This window comes from Anolis sagrei, chromosome 1 (genome assembly GCF_037176765.1).
Source record: "Anolis sagrei isolate rAnoSag1 chromosome 1, rAnoSag1.mat, whole genome shotgun sequence".
Taxonomy (NCBI): Eukaryota; Metazoa; Chordata; class Lepidosauria; order Squamata; family Dactyloidae; genus Anolis; species Anolis sagrei.
The window spans coordinates 228,693,844-228,710,545 of record NC_090021.1 but is presented as its reverse complement, the minus strand read 5'-3'; the positions used below and the strand labels follow the sequence as shown (position 1 = coordinate 228,710,545).

At 39.8% G+C, this 16,702-nt stretch overlaps 1 protein-coding gene across 1 annotated transcript in view; it reads left to right on the top strand.

Moving 5' to 3' along the window:
* TMBIM1 (transmembrane BAX inhibitor motif containing 1) overlaps window positions 1-16,702 on the top strand; it is a 56,148-nt gene that overhangs the window by 35,689 nt on the left and 3,757 nt on the right. Inside the window, exons 2-9 of the mRNA XM_060773577.2 lie at window positions 5,118-5,376; window positions 8,352-8,446; window positions 10,191-10,255; window positions 11,832-11,885; window positions 12,332-12,382; window positions 13,627-13,666; window positions 14,024-14,061; window positions 15,933-16,020. Coding sequence (XP_060629560.2) covers window positions 5,142-5,376; window positions 8,352-8,446; window positions 10,191-10,255; window positions 11,832-11,885; window positions 12,332-12,382; window positions 13,627-13,666; window positions 14,024-14,061; window positions 15,933-16,020 — 666 coding nt within the window. The 5' untranslated portion in view covers window positions 5,118-5,141. The remainder of the gene's footprint in view (window positions 1-5,117; window positions 5,377-8,351; window positions 8,447-10,190; window positions 10,256-11,831; window positions 11,886-12,331; window positions 12,383-13,626; window positions 13,667-14,023; window positions 14,062-15,932; window positions 16,021-16,702) is intronic.

The following is a 16,702-nucleotide window of genomic DNA, read 5'->3' as shown; positions in this document are numbered from 1 at the left end:
TGAGAAAATGAGTCCTGTTTGAAACAGCTGCATTCATGAAGCAGAATGTGGGCCTCACCACCCGAGAGTGGCCAGTGTGCATTCTCGAAGAAAAGTTCTTCAAATCAGGCTCATGGCCTAGCTGTTGCTCCAAAACTTCTGGGATGGTTGGAGAGGAGGGGTGGTTCTGCCCTCATGTTGCTATGTCTCAGGGACTGGCCCCTCTCAAGGCGGAGGAGAGGAACTTTAGAGTGAGAGTGCTGCCTTGCAATGTTAGCCTGTGCTTGTTTGTTTGTTTGGTTTTTTTTTAAAATAAATTTTTATTGGTTTGTGGTGCATACAGAAAACAAAACCGACACCAAAGGAAAACCGAAATAAGTAAAAAGTAAAAAAGAAAGAGAAAAAAACAGAAAAAAAGAAATACAAAAGAGTATGCCAGTTAGCAGAATGGTATACAGTCAGCGCTCTTTAAACATATAAAATATCAAATTTGACTGTACAGTTATAATACATTAACATTTATTGTCCCTCTAACCTCACACCCCTGAACCCAACCCCTGTGACCTCCGACACCACTCCGTATGGATCACATAACTAACCCGCAACTACCCACGTATCTTCTTTCACTGAATCCCCTTTATGGTAATCTTCAAATCTACTTTTGTCTTCTTTTCAAGAAATCCAATTGCCAACCGCCATTTTTCAACAAATTCTTCATTATTTCCACCTTGTTTGTTTGTTTTTTAAATATGTGCACAGGTTTAGGTTCTATGATCAAAAATGTTTTTGATTTTTTCAGATTTTGGAATACCGGCATTTGTTTATAAATACATCATGAAATATCTTGGAGATGGGATGCAAGTCTAAACACAAAGTTCATGTATGTTTCATAGACACCTTATAGACTTTTTGTTGTTTATTCATACAATTGCTTCCGACTCTTTGTGACCTCATGGACCAGCCCACACCAGAGCTCTCTGTTGGCCGTGGCCACCCCCAGCTCCTTCAAGATCAAGCCAGCCACTTCAAGGATACCATCCATCCATCTTGCCCTTGGTTGGCCCCTTTTCCTTTTTCCTTCCATTTCCCCCATCATTATTCTCTTCTCCAAGCTTTCCTGTCTTCTCATTATGTAGCCAAAATACTTCCTCTTTGCCTCTAATATCCTTCCCTCCAATGAGCAGTCGGGCTTTATTTCCTGGAGTATGGACTGGTTGGATCTTCTCGCCGTCCAAGGCACTCTCAGAATTTTCCTCCAACACTATGGATCAAAAGCATCTCTCTTCCTTCACTCAGCCTTCCTTATGGTCCAGCTCTCACATCCATGGGTTACTACGGGGAGTAACGTTGTTTTAACTATGCAGATCTTCGTTGCCACTGTGATGTCTCTACTCTTCACTATTTTATTGAGATTGGTCATTGCTCTCCTCCCAAGAAATAAACGTCTTCTGATTTCCTGACTGCAATCTCTGTCTGCAGTAATCTTTGCAACTAGCAATACAAAGTCTGTCACTGCCTCTGTGTTTTCTTATAGACATAGCCTAAAAGTAATTTTATACACAATCGTTTAAACAGTTGTGTGCATGAAACAAAATTAATGTACATTGAACTATCTGAAAGGAAAAGTGTCACTCACTCAGCCCCCATAAGTACAATTTCTGATTTTGGAATGTATCGAATAATATTCGAATTCCAGATAAGGGATGCCTCAACTATATATTTTCTTTGCTTGTGTCCTTGGTGCTTCTTAAAGTTTGAATGGCATGCTCTTTGTAGCTGTGGTTGATGCTTAATTTGTATCATGTTTCGTGACATCACCCTTTTATCTTATCCTTGCAATCTCATCATCCTGTGTTACCACAAGGGGTTGTTCTTTCGGTCTGGATCTGGTATCTCAGGGCTTGATAAAGTTTTAATCTGGCAGTCTTATGCCACATTCAGCCTTTAGTTTCCTGTGTCTTCTCCTGTTCTGCAGGGCAGTCTGGAGGTTCATGTTTTAAGATGTGCTGTCATGGTTGTCACTTGAATTGCTGCACGCTGTTACAACTTTGATCCAGGTGTTCAGACAAATTGATGTTATTTGCAAGTCTGTACTATGTATTTATATATTTATATATTCAGGGTTCATACACAACAGAATACTTTCTTTGCTCTTTTTCCACCCCCACTCTTGTACTAAAGAAGTTTTTCTTAACGGTGGTCTGCGAAGATGAAAATCTGGTCTTTATTTTATTTTATTTCCACTCCTTTTGTGCTGCCTGCAACTCCTTCCCTGTCGCTGACCATGACATATGGTCTGTATCAGAAACTAGAGCTAATGTGGTCTATCCAATGCAATTTTCTGAATAAGCACACCAAACTGAATTTAAAGTTGACCAAAAAATGGATTAGTAACCTTTTTGGTTCTAATGTTGGAGAGAGGTCCCTTGTCAAGTGGTCGCTGGTCAAAAAAAGGTTGGGAACCACTGTACTAAAGGGAGTATGTTGTGTTGGAGACTAGGTAATGTGCTTTCTCTCCAAAGTGAACTTGAACAAATACAAGGACTTGCAAATACAGGGATTTGGGCCAAATGACAATTATCTCAATCCAAAACCTTGGCTTCCCAAGTATTTTCCTTTTTTCTACGCTATTCTGTTCAGAATCTCTCATGTTTCAGGCTTTCGATGTGGACAGGAGTAGCAACTGTTTTTTCCTTTGTATTGTCGAAGGCTTTCATGGCTGGAATCACTGGGTTGTTGTAGGTTTTTCGGGTTGTATGGCCATGTTCTAGAAGTATTCTCTCTTGATGTTTCGCCTGCATCTCTGGCAAGCACCCTCAGAAGTTGTGAGGTTTGTTTTTCCTTTCTTTTGTGAATAAGTCATGATTTTTTCTCTACGTCTTTCTCTTTCTCTCTCTTTTTTTTTTTTTTTTACCTCTCGAGACTTTTTTGGTTTAAGATCCTCCCCTAGAGCTAAAGGAAAGATCTCTCTCTTGGCATCAATGACAGTGGAGTTTTTATCCTGCCTTGGGGGACCAGCCAGTCATGGGAGGAGTATAATCATATTTTGACTCTCTCTCTTCCTCCCTTCCTCCCTTCCTCACATTCCCTCCTTCTCCCTCTCATGAGTAAATACCAGTTCTTTTTCATGTTGCTAATTCCAACAATACTTTCCCCTTTATTTACAGTAAGGCATTTTCTTTATCTGGATTGGTTAAACCGTCATACTGTAGTGAACCAAGTTTTGAATGTCCTTACGTAATCGTGGAACACTTCCTTTGTATACAAAAGGTCCCAGGCTTAGTATCTGCCACATCCAGGTAAGATTAGGTCAAATTTCCTGCTGGAAAATCTGGAAAGGCATTGCCAGGTGCTGTGGAGACCAATGGGGACGTGTTGCTGGACTTTTTGCTTTTCTTGAGCTCCAAAAGGCTGTTGCTATGCTGTCTTTTTTGTGACCTAAAATAATGGCACATTCCTTCCCAGTCACTTTTCTGGCTGATTGGGAGAAGGATATACCTGTTTTGGGAGGGATTAATACATGGAAACAGAAATTGAAGTTAGCTTTTAAAATGTGGATGTTTGTTTTGGAGTGGTTTGCCAAGGTCTTTGGGAAATGTCTGGGGGACTTTACTAAACCTTCAAAGCCTCAAATGTGACCTGTGCAATTCTTCCACTAGACAATACTGAGCTAAATGGACCAGAGGCCTGACTTGCTGCAAGGCAGCTTCCTATGACTATTATTGGCTTGTGAAGGGGGAAGAGGTTCAGAGAGTCCTCATTATTCCGGTTATTCTCTAAGGCTGCCCTTTATAATAGTTGTGAACTGGAATGCAGAAGACATTTTGAAGTTATAACTGGATTAGAAAGGCTAAAATACACCTAGTGTTAATGAAAACAAAGCAGCAAACAAATAAAATTGATGCAATTTCCCCAGTTTTGACAGAAGTAAAAGCAGGCAGTTAATTACACAGTTTGGTCTCAGATATTTAGGGAGGGGAAAAAAAAAGACAAAGTGATCATTATTCAGTTACCAAAGCTGATGTTTTAATGGTGTAGTAGCTAAATGATCGATTACACAGCTAGCATGGTGAAGTGTTTTGCGTGTTGGATGATGACTACAGAGATCAAGATTTTAATTCTTGCTTGGCCATGAAGCCAACTGCAGAACCTTGGGCAAGTCATACTCTCACAGCCTCAGAAGAAGGCAATAGCAAAGCCCTTCTGAAGAAACCTTGCTAAGAAAATCCTATGATACATTCACCTTAGGGTTACCATAGATCAGAAACGACAAAGACACACAACAACATACATCATTCCTTTCTGAATGACTGTGTGCCATCCAGTTACTGGTTAAAATCCCAACATTACATACTAGAACAAAAGTGTGTCCCTCTTTAAATGTTGTTGGATTGCAACTTCCCTCATCCCTGGCTAAGAAAGTCCATGATCATGAGGATTCATGAAACTTGCAGGCCAAAAACACTATCCATCCTTATGGCAGATAAATCTTTTCTTTCTGTTATCAGAATAGCTTTGTGCTCTTCTTTTGGCTCCCCCTCCTGGCTGTTCTTGGACAAATAAAACAAAAAGGGTGTGCATTTAGATCACTGATTTCCAACCTTTTTCGACCAGGGACCACTTGAAGAGGGACCACTTTAACCAGGGACCATTCTCCAACATTAGTACCAAACAGGTTATGAATCATTTTTGGTCAACTTTAGATTTGGTTTGTTTATTTGGGATGCTGATTCAGAAAATTGCATTGGATAGACTACATCAGCTCTAGTTTCTAATAAGTAACATATGCCATCCAGTAGTTGCTATCTGCTTGCCCACAGAAAATAATATTTAAATATCTATAGCTGATGTGGTAGTAGTAATCTTTTGTAGATAGTCAGCTTCTCCACACCCGACATCCTTGTTGCCTCAGCACTATAAGAGGGTTTTGTGAGACCAGTCACTCTCGTTGTCTTGTTTTGAAGCAACAGTGAGTAATGGTGAAGCCACAGACCATATTTTCGTTCTTACAGACCACTGGTTGGGAACCACTGATTTAGATGAAGGGTAATTTGATTGCAGTCCATTATGGTGTTGGGTATGTTTCTCTAAGAAATGGACAGAGGTGATAACTGAGCTTTATCTCTTTTGTTTTTCAGTTCCGTGAGTGTTTCTGGGACATCATGTCGCACCCCAGTGCTCCTCCAGACTACGATGACCGAAACCCCCTCAAGCCTCCACCTGCAGCTGGATACCCTGGATACCCAGGAGGTTACCCACAGCCCCCACCATATGGAAGCGGGTATCCACAGCCTGGAGGCTACCCACAACCTGGAGGTTACCCACAGCCTGGGTACCCATCAGCAGGGGGATACCCCCAACCTGTTCCTCCAATGCCGACAATTCCAATGAACTTCGGTAAACCATTTGTGATTTTTTTGCCTTGACTTCCCACTGACATTCAGGAGTGGGTGTGAAACTGATCTGAACTGGAAAAGAAGAAAAGAAACGTGGAGAAGCCAAATCCCACAGACAAAAGTGGGCAGTTACAAGGCTTTAAGAGCCACAAGTAGAAGGCTATGAAAGCAGTGTTGTTCTTGTTCTTTGCTACTTACAAACCACTTCTTAAATATTACATACACTGGGTCCTTCATGTCCTCTGGAATGAAATTCCCCACAAATACTAAAATGCATGGATGTTCAAGTCGCTTGACTATACAATGGTTTAGTAAAATGGTGTCCCTTATATAAAATCAAGGTTTGCTTTTGGAAATATTTTTAATATTTGCAAGCCATGGATGGCGGAATCCATGGTTTCTGAGAGTTAACTCTACAGATACTTAGGTTACTTCCAATGGCTGCTGGTATGTCCCAGGATTATGGAGAACCTGTTCTGGGTTTTAGCTAGAACTTTAAAGGAGTATCCAAGATGCTGGATATTTTTGGTGGAGATACAATTCAGCATCTTGGATAGCTTCTTTAAAGTTCAAATTAAAACTGCCTGTGGATTCACCACCATCATAGAAACAACCATATGTCACTGGTTAGTTTACCCACAGATTCATAATCTCAGTAAAAAAGAAAAAGAGAAATAGGGAAAGAGGAGGAAGTCAAGTGCTAAAGCAGTTGTGCATTCACAGCCTGAAGATTATGGCAAATTGGTTTCTATGATCTCCCTGAGGGGCATAGGATTGTGTCTTCTGGTGACATTTGGTAACCCCTAGAGCCCTTTTACACTAGAGTATAATTCTTCTTTAATTGCCATACTCTGTCCTATGGATTTGTGAGTCTTATAGTTTGGTCCAGAGATACCAGATGAATATTTTGACTGAAGTGTCTATAACAGTAGTTCTCAACCTGTGGGTCCCTGGATGTTTTCACCTTCAACTCCCAGAAATCCTAACAGCTGGTAAAATGATTAGGATTTATTGGAGTTGTAGGCCAAAACACCTGGGGACCCTCAGGTTGAGAACCAGTGGTCTGTAAAGATGCTTCCCTAAACTGCAAATTCTGGGATTCTATAGGATGTTGCCATGGCAGTTAAAGTATACGCTTATTTATTTATTTGTTTGTTTATTTGTTTATTTACAGTATTTATATTCTGCCCTTCTCACCCTTCAGGGAACTCAGGGCAGATTACATGGCACATATACATGCTGATGACACAATAAATAAATATTCAGTGCCATAGACATACAACATATATAGACAGACACAGAGGCAATTTAGCATTCCAGCTTTTCCGGCTTCATAAGGATATGCTCAATTCCACAGGGAGAGCTGTCGCTTCACCGTCCACTTGTGACACTGTGTCCTTAATGGAGTACTTCCTCATTCTTACGCATGCTGCTGGAAGGATTTATGGTGTCGTAAATTAGTTAAATTATCCACCCCACAAAGGGATACCTAAATTTCCTACTCAACAGATGCAACTGTCTTTCAGGCTGCATAGGTCAACAGCAAGCTAGACTATTAAGGGTCAGGAGCTTACTCCACTCCGGGCCGGCTTCAAACTCATGACCTCTCAGTCAGTAGTGATTTAATGCAGCTGGCTACTAACTAGCTGTGCCACAGCCTGGTCTTGGCACTATCACTGTGTCTACTGAGATGGCTTCCAGTTAGTAACAGAGACCACTTCTTCAGGATAACGGGATAAAGTTGGGCACAAGGCTTACTAGAAAAAAGGTGTGTGTAATGTAACCTTTAGCCAACTCATGTAATCCATTTCTGTATGTATTTTTTCTTGCACAAAGTAGTTCTTATTTGAGACCAAAATGTCCAAGCCATCATCTAATTCAGTCTCAGTAATTCATTCTCCTGCTTGGCCATAATCAACAGTAAATGAACTCCTGCACAGAAGAAATGCCATTTGTTGATGATTTCTTCAGACAGTGCATTTTGCATGGTTGCATCAAGATAATTAGACTAAAGCTGAATTAAGTTTGTCAGCTAATTAAACTTGCTGACTTAATTTTAAAAAATAATGTGTAAACTAAATTACTTTAATCTCTGTAGCATAGTCTTAGTCAGAGCGATAAATATTTTTTATCCATCCTTTCTGCATGCGCAGACAGTTCTCTTGTAGTGACTAGTGAAAATAGAAGGTGTCACAATAGTAAAAATAGGCAGATTTAGATGTTTAATATGACATTAAAGGATGTAATGTGGTGTATGTGGTGAGAAGGATGGGTTGAGTCAGGAAAGAGGTTTAAGATGTCTCTTTCCTTTAATCTGCTACTACAACTGGAGCATTGCTTACTAAGGGCTGTGAAAAGTGCCCTGCTGAACACTCAGTTTCTCTCTTGAGACAAGGATTCATCCAGCCATACATTCCAGTCTTGGAATACAATAGTAGCCACTGAAGAATATCTTGGTGTTGAGATCTAATTAATTTGGATGATCAGTGCAATGAGAACATGAGACAGCTTGGCTATTATTGACAGCTCCTTTCATAGGATTTGCCAGAGGTAGAATGAAACTCAGATTGTGGGGGACATGTTACAGCCTTGCAGAAAAATTGCAGGTTCTTTGTATGGCTTGAATGCTGCTGGTTCATCCAACAGCAGAATCACTTGGCAATTGGTGAGGTTGATAGGTAAATCTTATTGATTCAGTGGCGGTGTGATAATTGGGTGTGATAATAGGGACTAACAATATAATATATACCTTTGCCTATATTGACTTCCAGTCTTTCTTAACATAATTATCACACATAATTATCTTTGGCACACAGATCCATCCTTCCTTCCTTTCTTCCCTCCCTCCTTCCCTATCCGAAGACAAGGCAAGTTAAATGGAGCTCTCCAGTCCAGAAAATCTCTTTTGTTATTTCTCTTCCAGTTTAAGAAAGTGTATTACTACAGGATTAATGTCATCACGTCTTCCTTTGACAGGTGACAGCTATATCAGTGGTGATTCAGGAGGGGATGGAGCCTTTCGTATTGCAGATTGGGATGATAAGAAAGTCAGACACACTTTCATCCGCAAGGTAACTTTGATGGAATCGGTGCTGGGCAGCTCCCAATGTAAACCTCTGGTTTTGTGACTGTTCCTTCTCTTTGGAAAAAAATTGTTGCTGGTGGGTGTTTTTTTTTTTAATCGTGGCTTATTGCCTGCTCATGTCAAAAGAAAAGAGAATGGAAACACACTCTTTTCCCAAATGGAAAGGCTTTTAAGGGGAGGTGTCTAGGACAAGGGTTTTTAGTCAGGGTTCTGTGAGAAGTTGCAAGGAATTCTGTGAGATATCACTACTGAAAAAACAGGTTGTTTTTTGAGCTGGAGGTTTTTGTTTTTTTTAAAGAGTTCCCTGAGACCTGAACATTAGTTCCAAGGTTGAGAAAAGCTACTCATCCCCAGTCTGGTATCCTTCAAATGTTTTGGGCTGATGAAACATGTGACATGGGGCCAATGGCAAAAATAAGGGCCTGTATGATGCAAAGGAAGCTCCTAAAGGTAAAGGTAAAGATTTCCTCTTGACATTAAGTCTAGTCATGTTCGACTCTGGGGGATGGTGCTCATCTCCATTTCTAAGCCGAAGAGCTGCCATTGCCCATAGACGCCTCCAAGGTCATGTGGAGGTCACCGTTACCTTCCCCCCAGAGTGGTACCTATTGATCTACTCACATTTGCATGTTTTCAAACTGCTAGGTTGGCAGAAACTGGGCATGAAAGTGGGAGCTCACTCTGCTCCCCAGATTCGATCCACTGACCTTCCAGTCAGCAAGTTCAACGGTTTAATCCACTGCGCAACCGGGGGCTCCTATTTGCAGCCAAAAAAAAAAAAAAAAAAAAAAGGAGACAGGGATAGTGCACAATTAAGCTGATATCAGAGGTATCTACATCAGGGTTGATGTCAGAAATCCACCAGCTTCAGAAAAAAATGGGGATAGTTGTGTTCTCCTGTAAGGGAAGACAAAACAAATGGGAGAAATAATTTTGTGTGGGAAATGAAACCTAGAAGAGGATCATGTTGGACGTGGTTTGATGGATCTGAAGTATAGACTTCAAGAATATGACCATCCTTCATGGGGTCCTAACATCTAGTGGAGAAGAGAGATTCTGAATGTTCATTTGCACAGATTCACATATATCTGAATCCCACCACCCTCAGGCCCATTTTGTGAGGACAGAAGTGAGGACCTTGATAGCAGTCTTTCCTGCTTTGTGGTTCCCTGCCAAGAGGAGTTAGGCTGACCCCTTCCCTCTGTTGTCCTCCTGTCAGTTGGCGGAGAAGATTTGTTCAGGCAGGCTTTGGCCAACAGACCTTGTTTGCTGCTGTGGGGGCTTTTAATAGGGGTGTGGGGGTGAATGGTGTGTATATTTTAATGCTTTTTATAGGGTTCCTAAATGTGTTTCAGAGGATTTGAGCAGAGGATGGGGAAAATGTATCTCTGGGCCATTTGTAGCTCCTACGACTGTTTTTATAGCTCCCAGCCCTTCTAGACTCCCATCCTTTTTCTCGCCAAAAGAAACAAAGAATAAAAAGGGTGAGGAATCCCCACACACATACAGGTTGCAAGCAGCTCTGTTTTTTTAAAAAAAGGCCTGTTCCTCTTTTCCTTAGCATGATTAAACTATGTTTTAAAATCACAATTTGTGCTTTCAGTTGTTTTGAATTACATTGTGAGCTGCATTAGATCCCAGTTCTGGGAGAGGGTCAAGTTTCCAAACAAACAAACCAATAAATAAAATAAATACATAAACAAATAAATAAACCATGTCTTTGTTTCCAGGTCTATGCCATCATCTCAGTGCAGCTCATCATAACAGTGGCAATCATTGCGATCTTCTCCTTTGTGTAAGTCTCCACTGGGGCAGTCCTGCACCTGTGTTGCTTTTCTCTGTGCAGGGACCATCATCAAATTGTAGATTTTAACAAATTGTTGCCTTCCCCTTTCTTGCTCATGCAGAAAATTAGTAGGCTTGCTTTCAGCTTCCAGATGTGGTCTACAGCAAGACCCTCATAACTATGGAATCCATGTCCATGGTTTCATTTACCCACACCTTGGGGAAAATGGTCTTTCTAGGCATTTGCTAGGTTTTTCGGTGTGATTGTATGGTATGCTTCCCCCAGAAGTTACTATAGAGTTGTGTTGGCTGACCTAGCAAAGGCCTACAGAGGATACCTATCCAGGAATATCAAGGTCCTGTAGCACAATTGTACAGCAATCTGGGATCAAACGTCATTAATTTTAATAGCGCTTGGAATTATCCAGTTTCCAGAAACATGTAGACATATCCCGTGCAGACATGGAAATCATACAGGCATGTTAAAGCCAATGCAGATTAGGTGATCATTTATTTATTTATCTTAAGATATAACTTAGCTATTAGGTGACAGGGGGAATAGAACAGTGCAGATCAGAACTGGGAAAAGTTACTCTTTATGTACCCTGCCAGGACATTCATGGGCCCCTAATATAGTCTGACTATACTTTGGCCACTCAAGTTTTCTATTTATTCTCCTTCTAATGACTCATTTACTGCAAATATAGTTGGACCTTCATGGTCATGCATTCTGCATCCATAGATTCAACCATCCATGGCTCAAAAATATTTTTTAAAATCAAAAATGTAAACTTTGATTTTGCCATTTTATACAGGGGACATGATTTTAGTACACAATTTTATATAATGGTAGTTGAGCATCCATGGATTTTAGTATCCATAGGGTTTAGGAACCAGAGCCAGTGGATACTGAGGCCCCTTTCAAAGAGCTGAATAAAATCCCACATTATCTGCTTTGAACTGGAATATATGGCAGTGTGGACTCAGATAACCCAGTTCAAAGCAGATATTGTGGAATTTTCTGCCTTGATATTCTGGGTTATGTGGTTGTGTGGAAGGGCCCTAAGGGTCTGTTGTAAATACTTGGTATTTTGTCATAGGAATAATCTAAACTGGCGAATTCATCACTAGGGGTTAGACATTTTAAAAACTTCCTTGAATATGAAATGGTAATGTCGTGGAGAAGTGTATTTTTTGGACTAGCATTCCCAAGGCTCTCCATACAGAACTGTCACTGTAATCCAGAAAAAAGTAACTTTTCTAAGTTCTGCTAATTTCAGATGATTTCTAAAGTATAACTGTCATTGCAGCATACCTTCCAACTATGCTTTTAATCTACAGATATTGTCTTCTGTTCCTGAATTGTTCATTATTGTTAATAAGCTACATGGAAATACGTTAATATTGTCAGTGAGTAATAATCAGCATTAGAGCTTGAAATAACTATAAGGATATTTTAATAAACTTTATTCCAAAATAAAATATGTTTTGAGAGTGAAGTTGTATTTTTCTGGGGGTTTTCTCCATATAATGGCTAATGTGAGAGAAGATATTTAACTCTGCTACATAATGTTGACTTTCCACAGTGAGCCTGTGTCCGAGTTTGTAAGGAGAAATGTTGCTGTGTATTACACATCATAGTAAGTATCATCTTCTCTCATGTGCTTACAGACCAGTGCTGTCATATACTAACCTAGGCCTGAGCCAGATTCTTCTATAATTTGTTTGTTTGTTTCCTTTTTGTTCTACCCTCTCTGAAATTAGTATCTGAAAGTGGCATTACACATTTCCCACTCGTAACAATCCTGTGAGGATGGAGTTAGGCTAATATCAAGGTCACATATCAATTTCTGGGGGCATCCCACTGTGCTGATTCGGCATGAAAATCCCCTATATGCCACGAATGGCAAAAGAAACACAGTCTAAATGAGCTTCTCTCCATATCTCAGAGGTTGGGACCCTGTTCCATTGCTTTCAAGTACTTGGAGGAGCTTACTGTACATCATAACCCAGGCTTTTTGTCTTTGGAGAAGGATCATTCAGTGGAAATGTAAACATCTCACTTTTTCTTTTTTCCTGCCTACAGTGGTGTGTTCCTGGTCACTTATCTGGTGCTTGTATGTTGTGAAGGCCCACGGTGAGTGTGTGTTAGGTATAGTTGGGATCTACTTGGTGGGCAAGAAAGAGGAAGAACTCTGTACAACAGGGGCAGAAATTATATAGCTCTCAAGATGCTGAAGACAGCACCCAGCAGCCTTAGAATACATCTACACTGTAGAATGAATGCACTTTGATGCTGCTTTAACTGCCCTGGCTCAATGCTTTGTCATCCAGGAATTGTCATCCAAGAATTTGTAGTTTAGTGAACCACCAGCACTTTTAGTGAACCACTTTTAAAATGACACTCTCCATAATTCCATAGCATTAAGCCATTGCAGTTAAAGTGGTGCCAAACCGCATTCAATCCACAGTGTTGATGCACCCTTAGCTGGCACAGACAATGATGAGGAACACTGGGAACAACAATCTAACAAGATCTGGAGGAGCTGTATGATCCCCAGCCTTGTGATATAGAAATCCTTATTCCCATTGTAAAAAAAAATCCCCAGACCCTCTTTCTTCTCTGGATGGCCTGGAAATAGTCCTATAATCTCACAGACAAGTCTTGGAATTGTTCACCAAATCTGATAGCAGGGAGTCTATGTCCCTCAAATGTCATCTCTTGAAAGGAAAGGAGTGTAAATTGGGTAGATTCCTTTGATTCAGTCAATAATTAAAATATGAACAAACTCCTTATTGTTGTGCATCTAAGATAGACAACCAGGCTCCACCTGATAAAATGTAGAATTAAAACAAGTAGTTGGATTTAGGTGAAGTAGAAGCAGATTTGGACAGAAAGGTTGTGAGGAAATTTGAGGCTAACTTTGGGCAGGATTTTGTAGAGCTATGAAAAACTAGAGGTGTACAGTATGGTAGAGACGCTTACCCCAACTTGAAATCACAGAGGTGTTTGACTGCAGGTCCCATTTTGCCCAGCCAGATTCTCTGATGCCCACCATCCAGGCTGGGAACAATTGAGTATATCTGCACAGTACTGATTGGGAAAAGTTGTACTGGAGGAATGAGGGCTAACTTAATATACAATGATAAAAAGCAGCTAATGCAAGCAAGTTTGGGAAAGTGGTTGCTATTTTTTGGTCTTTAGCCCCATAATGCCCTCTTTCTGATTGAAGAAGAGATTTAGTTTTGGTTAAAGCTAAGACACAACTGACCACTTTGATTCAGATTGCTAGTTGATGAAACTCTTGGTCTAAAGTGAAGTCCCTATGTGGAGTGATACTCATTACTTAACCTATATTCTGCCTTCTTGAATTTTTCCAGGAGACGCTTTCCATGGAATCTCATCCTACTCTTCGTCTTTGTAAGTACACATTTTTGTTGGAGGGTGTGTGGAAATAATTGAATCTTTTGAACTGGCGTTTCAGTTGCATTGGAGAGAAAGACGTTACATTTTAAAAATTAACTCATTAAATGGCTATCACAGCCTTCTTCCAAAATAGTCAGGTATGAATATTTGACTTTTCTCTACCTGCTTGTTTTTATTTTAAAAAAATGTTCTCAGTAATCCTGTGAGGTAGACTAAAATGCTTCACTTAGGTTTTCAGGCTGATTGAGAAGCTAGTTCAGAATTGAAGCTCTCAATATACATGTGCATGTACAGATACTGTGACAATATTTGGGGCGACAGTGATCAAATTAAGTTCTGTTTTTCTTTTAGACACTGGCCATGGGATTTATGACAGGCACCATTGCTAGGTAAGCAACAAAAATAACTGCTATTAATTCTTCTTTTTAAAAGTCTGCTCTCTAGCCACTAGACTTGTGTTTCTAATTAGAGGTGATACACTGAATCTCAGAATAGGATGTTTTCCTTTTTTTAAAAAAAAATCATTTTTATTGGTGAATGACATAAACATCCTTAACCACATAAAAAGAGGAAATCTATAGGTAAAATGTCATTGACATGATTATGATACTGGTTCTTAATACAGTGAAAGTAGGTGAACATGGTTTTAGAGAAAAGTAGGAGCATAGGAGGGGGAAGGGGGCAGAAAAAGAGAAAACCAAGAAGAAGAAGAAAAAAAGGAAACCAGTATCTAAACAACCCACACACATATATACATTTTCCTTATTGCTTATAGATCGCTTCACGTGGTATTATTTTGTTTCTTTACTCTACATTTTCTTCCTATTATGGATGTCTCTTATATATGGCTATAAATTGGCCCTAGGGATTTCTTTATTCAATTTTTGTAAACATTTGTAATTGTTCTCTTTTAAAAAAATTAATAAAGTTAATAAATAAAAAATTAATAATAGGATGTTTTCCTAGGGATGTAGTGAGTATGAATGACACTCCTTAAAACAAGGTGAGACATTTCAACAGTGCTGCCTTGTGATCTTCTCATGTGAGATAGAATATAAATACTTTTATAAATTAAAGAAATAATAAATAAAATAAACTTATCCAGGTCTGGAAAACAAGCACACTCCAGATTGTTAACCTTTAGCAGACCATTTTGTACACACTTTTCCAGAAAAAAAATGTCTGTGATGGCTGTCACTTATTGAATCTTTCTGCACTATCAAAATAGGAAGAGCTCTTTTGACTCAACTCAAATGGAAATGAATTACTTTTAAAAAGTAACCCTCTATGCTCAGATGTTCTTGAAACATGTTTGCAGCTGGTCTGCTTTGAAAGAGAGCCCAGTTAAACATCGATGGGACTAAGTAAAATGATAAAAGGTCTGGAGAACAAGCCCTATGAGGAGCGGCTTAACGAGCTGGGCATGTTTAGCCTGAAGAAGAGAAGGCTGAGAGGGGATATGATAGACATGTATAAATATGTGAGAGGAAGCCACAGGGAGGAGGGAGCAAGCTTGTTTTCTGCTTCCCTGGAGACTAGGACGCGGAACAATGGCTTCAAACTACAAGAGAGGAGATTCCATCTGAACATTAGGAAGAACTTCCTGACTGTGAGAGCCGTTCAGCAGTGGAACTCTCTGCCCCGGAGTGTGGTGGAGGCTCCTTCTTTGGAAGCTTTTAAACAGAGGCTGGATGGCCATCTGTCAGGGGTGATTTGAATGCAATATTCCTGCTTCTTGGCAGGGGGTTGGACTGGATGGCCCATGAGGTCTCTTCCAACTCTTTGATTCTATGATTCTATGATTCTAAGTATAAGTGTAGTGAAAATCTCTTGATCATTAAAAGACGGAAGAACATTTTGCCCCTTTTCATTTACTAGATAGTTTAACATGGCGGCACTTAATTATAGTAGATACTCATCATTACTGTTTATGTCAGAATTAAAAAATATAATGACAGATACCTGTCAAGTGGAAGATTTAAGTGACCTGAAGTATATTTATTTGGAAGTCAGTTCAGTTGATATTAATCAGCTTGCTTCTAACTGCATATAAAGCTATGGAGTAAAGCATCATTATGCTTCTTCTCTTAATGGCTAATAAAACAGCATTATTTTTGTTCTGTTGTGACATTCTCCACATTTTCATCTTCTTGCCCTTTGGTATATCATACATCTGCACTAAATGGTGTCATTTGCTGTTGAATTGGTCTTACAGGTTACAAACCTGAAACAAACCAATTGTTTCCTTTTCTCTTTGCAGCATGTACAGTACAAAGGCTGTGCTAATTGCCATGCTAATCACCGCAATTGTGGCCATAATTGTCACAATCTTCTGCTTCCAAACAAAGGTGAGGTGCTTTCTTTTTCTTGTTTTGAGGCAACATTGCTGGGTTAGCAGAAACATGAGTCCCTTCTCTCCAACATGCTGAATTCTTTTCAGCAAATGAAGGTTGAGGAAATACAGGCTTTATCTGCACTGAAAAATATAGCAGTTTGACACCACATTAACGACCGGCTCAGTGATTGAATTCTGGGATTTTCAGTTTTGTGAGCTATTTACCCTTCCCTGTCAGAGAGCTCTGGTGTCACAAACTATAAATCTCACTGTTCCATAAAATGGGGTTATGGCAGTTAGAGTGGTGTTAAGCTGCTATAATTCTCCAAGCTGAATGATCTTGAAGTCTTCTCTATATTCAATTTCTGTGAATATATCCCACTGGCATGCATTCTTCTCCCTTGTGGATTTTTTGCAACTCTCCCCAACTGCCTTATTTGCTGCAGTGAAGAAAGAAGCAATTTCCCTTCAAAACACAGTATGCAGAAAGCATCAAGGTTATTTTCAAGTTAAAGAATGATCTTAGAAGAAAATTCAGCTTAAGAATAAAGTGCGTTCTTGCACTTATTGACCATGGTAGCTGAAGAGTTTATGTTCTTCCTATTGAATTTTGACTTTACTGTGGATTTTATGGTTCATATCCCTATTCAGACATTACTTAGGGTGTGTCTACACTGTGGAATTTATACAGTTTG